We start from the raw sequence: 3,842 nt of genomic DNA on the forward strand, positions 1-3,842 counted from the left end.
GGGTAGAGGCAGGAGGCGGGGCCAGGCCTGGGACAGCTTTTGCATATTCCCTCCCAGAAGCCTCTGCGACGGCAAGACAGTGTTTGGGTAGTAAAGGAAGCCTCACCTGAGGATTTTACGAGTCCATGGTACTCAAAGTGAGCGTGCTTGTAGAAAGTGTTCTTTCCATAGCACCATAATAAATATTGCTGGATAAAAGAGGAAAGTCACGTAACTGAAAAGTAATTTTAATTTGGAGCTTTAAATATACACCGCCGGACACAGCTGGTCGTGCTCGCTTCGGCAGCACATATACTAAAATTGGAACGATACAGAGAAGATTAGCATGGCCCCTGCGCAAGGATGACACGCAAATTCGTGAAGCGTTCCATATTTTGGTTCTGCGGGGACACACACACACTCACACACCCGTGACCCGTCCTGTCCTCTCTCAGGCGTTGCAGCCGGTTCTTTTTGGAACTACCGCGTGCCAGCGGCTTCAGCCCCACGCTCCAGACAAGCAGGAGCTGGAGAGAGGGGCGCAGGAGTCAGGCTCCGCAGAGGCCGCCTGGAAGGACCCTGGTCACCAGCGCCCCAGGACCTGCGCACAAGCCGCGCTGACAGCTCCAGGCAGTAAATGCAAGTGTGTCCCCAGGGAGTACGCGGGCAGCCTCAGGGGAGACGAGGACGTGGGGGGCGTGAGCTGGGCCGGCGGCCTGCTGCCAGAGAACCTGCGGGACCTGCTGGGTCCAGGAGCGCGAGCTGGTCTGCTTCCCTATGACAGCGCCCTGGTGGGGTACAGAAGGCCCCCAGCAAACGCGGGCTCTGGATTCTCTCTCTCTCTCTCTCTTACACACACACACACACACGTCACCCCAGGTCACGTGCTAGTTACGGAGAAGAAAAATGTCCCAACAGAAGCCAGGCGGGTGTTCCCTCCAGACCTCACTGTGGGGACTGCTGGAGGTCCCTGCAGGGGCAGAAGGGAGCCCCCAGCTCTTCCTGGGAAGGCCAATCCCATCTCCGTCTGGGGGTCCACCCAGCGGTCCCCAGGGCTTTTTGTCACCGATTTGTGTGTAAATAGCTACAGGAAAGGGCCCAAAGGGCAGCGCTGTCGTGCAGTCCCAGGGAACAGGGCGGCCCGCCAGAGCCAGGGCAAGCTACACTCTGGCGCCCTGGACCCGACCCGGGGGAGGGCAGGAGACTGCTCCAAGTCTCAGCTTGGGGGCAGCAGGTGGCGTCGGTTACCAGGGCTGGATCCCTCATGTCCTATACGTTCGAGTCCCAAAGCCGGCATCTTGAGAAACATGTGGGGCATGGGACCAGCAGTTAGCATAATGGCTATGTTGCTGGACTCCCACATAGTCGGCTGTGGTTCAAGTCACGACCCGGTGGCTTAAACTCACGCCGGGCGCGTGTGCGTGCGTGCCCAAGATCCTAAGAGGAGAATGGAGAAGGGATTGCGGTGTGGCCATCCCCCCCTGGGGAGTGATTTCTCGGTTTCTCTCTCTCTGTCTCTTTCTGTCTGGTGAGCGCACGCGCCCTATCGCTAAAACCTCTCCAAAAAAAGAAAAAAAGGAAAGAAACACGTGGGGCTCGTGTGCGCATGCCCATGGTCGGGGAGGAGCGTGGGAAAGCGGTTTGCGGCGTGTACATCCTGGAGTGCTTTCGCCCTCCCCTATCACTGAGCAGGTGGCCTTTGAGCAGGGCCCAGTGAAAGTACAGCGAAGGGCCAGGTGGAAAGAAGGACCGGCAAGGCCCTGGGCAGGGCAGGTCTGACGACCTGGGCCCAGCGGGTAGAAGGGCGGTGGGCCCGGGGCAGAGGGGAGCGAAGGGGGTTCGGGACGGGCTAGGGCTCCCTCTGGTGGACATGTGTGGTTATCACTGTCGTGGCTTCCCGGTATTCACGGTCCCTCGCACCTGTGTCCTCTGGCCGACTCAGCAGAGCGGATGTGCCCCTGAACCGGGAAGGCAGAGAGCCCAGGGAGCCTCGGGCCCACCGCCCGGGTGCCCAAAGTCCCCTTGGAAGGCACTCCTGGGGTCCTGACACCCTGCAGTCCCACTCAGCCCAGGCACCTTGGGGAGGGCATTACATGGGAGGTGACTGCAGTGAGCCCCCGTCCCCGGGTCCTGGCTGCATCGGGAGCTCCCTGTACCAGCCGCCAAGCACCCCCAGGACAGGGGCCCAAGATGGAGGTTCAGGGGGCACCAGCAGCCCCGGGTCCTGCAACTTTGGACCCCAGCGTGTGGGCACACCACAGATGACCCACCCTGGAGTGGACGGGGTGAGCGCCCAGCGGCAGGGCCCATTCCTTTTGAGGGAAGACGGGGTCCCGGGCCCTGCCAGGCTCCGGGCTGCAGATTTCGCTATCTGCTGACTCGAGCAGTCCTAATCTCTGGGCTGGTGCCGCTGAGCACGCCCCAAATGCTGATGGAGCCTCCATTGCCTGCTGCAGACACTCGGGGGGCCCAGAGCCCCAGGACAAGGGCTGGCACCTACCCTGTGGGTTCGCTGCCTGGGTAACACAGGGCAGTCCCAGAGTCCTGCCACTCAGGATGGCGGTCTAGAGGGCTGCCTGTGGCCCCCCGGGGCCAAGCACCCGAAGTCCGAGCACCGTGAGGAGACCCGGCAAGGGGCAGGGTAGGAGATGCCACAGTCACCTGGCCTGGTCCACCCACGCGGCCCACGCCCAGTGAGCCTCAGGGCACCATTCCCGCCTCTGAGTGCACGGTGGCATTGTTCCCCTCTGCTGTCCACCGGTCCCCAATTCACAGGTGACAAAACTGACACCCAGAAAGGAAAGGATTGGCCAAAACCACCCTGAAGAAAGGAACCTTCAGACAGAACGGGAGAAAGACAGGCAGACAGGGAGGGCTGCTCCCAGGGAAGGGGCAGGTGCATCCACTCTGAACCCTCACAGAAGTCAACAGGCTACTTGCCAAACTCCTACTGATGCTTCAAAACCCTATCTCCCATGACCCTCTACATACAGCCTTCTCTTCAGCAGAGATCCCTCCAGCAGAGCCCCCAGTCCCTCTCCAGGTTCTCCCCACCCAGGCACCTTCTGTCCTGTACCTGCTTACCCGGGCAGGGCCAGAGCCGAGGTGTCCCAGAGCCAGCGTCACCAGCTGGGGGCCATCCTAGAGGACATGGCAAGGAGCTGTGGACGAGTAGATGGGGACGGAGTGGACACAAGAGTCACTGGAGGAGCCGGCTTATTGTGGCACACGGACCGGCTTACTGCTGGCGCCAACCGTGCCTGGCCGGTGTCAGCCTGCTCCCACCGCCACGCATTGGCCCCTGGGCTGACCACCGCGTCCCCCACTCCTGGCCATCCTCAGCCCTGAATTCAGAGACCCTTCCCCGTTCTTGCCGTTGGGTGGCTCATCACCTCTGCAAGGCAGCCCCCCAGGACTTCCCGCCTTCCATTCTGCCAAGAAAATGGTTCCTTTAGGGACTGGAAAACTCCTACCCATGCATCAAAGCACCAGCTCCACAGGCCTCTCCCCGCCAGAGCCGGAGACCCCTCCAGCTCCAGCCCACGGCCTCTCCCGGGGGCCCTGGTCCCCTCCGGCCCGGCCCACGGCCTCTCCCCGGGCCCTGGTGCTCTCCAGCTGCGGGAGCTCCTGGGAGGCACCTATAAGGGCTTCTCATTCAGGCCCTGGAGGGAGTTACGGTCCCCCCACGACTGCCCCTCACCCTGGTGTGGGAGGGGGTCAACTGAGACCCGAAACGGTGAGGGACCCGCCTAGGAGGCCCAGCACGGGAGCGGGCAGGGACGCTAGGTCCGGCCTCGGCTCCCCGGCGTGTCGGGGCGAGCGCGGCCCGGGAGGGGTCGGGGCGGCCGGGGGGCTCCGGAAGT

At 62.4% G+C, this 3,842-nt stretch overlaps 1 protein-coding gene and 1 non-coding gene across 2 annotated transcripts in view; both read left to right on the plus strand.

The window, feature by feature from the left end:
* The first annotated feature begins 270 nt into the window (after positions 1–270).
* On the plus strand, positions 271–377 carry LOC114006732 (U6 spliceosomal RNA). The gene has a single exon (XR_003548424.1). It is a non-coding gene; the product is annotated as a U6 spliceosomal RNA (small nuclear RNA).
* Positions 378–601: 224 nt separating this feature from the next.
* CNN2 (calponin 2) overlaps positions 602–3,842 on the plus strand; it is a 27,557-nt gene continuing 24,316 nt past the window's right edge. The window contains exon 1 of the mRNA XM_006171716.3: positions 602–622. Coding sequence (XP_006171778.1) covers positions 617–622 — 6 coding nt within the window. The 5' untranslated portion in view covers positions 602–616. The remainder of the gene's footprint in view (positions 623–3,842) is intronic.

Source organism: Tupaia chinensis, unplaced genomic scaffold (genome assembly GCF_000334495.1).
Source record: "Tupaia chinensis unplaced genomic scaffold, TupChi_1.0 Scaffold149964_1, whole genome shotgun sequence".
In the NCBI taxonomy this organism is placed as follows: Eukaryota; Metazoa; Chordata; class Mammalia; order Scandentia; family Tupaiidae; genus Tupaia; species Tupaia belangeri.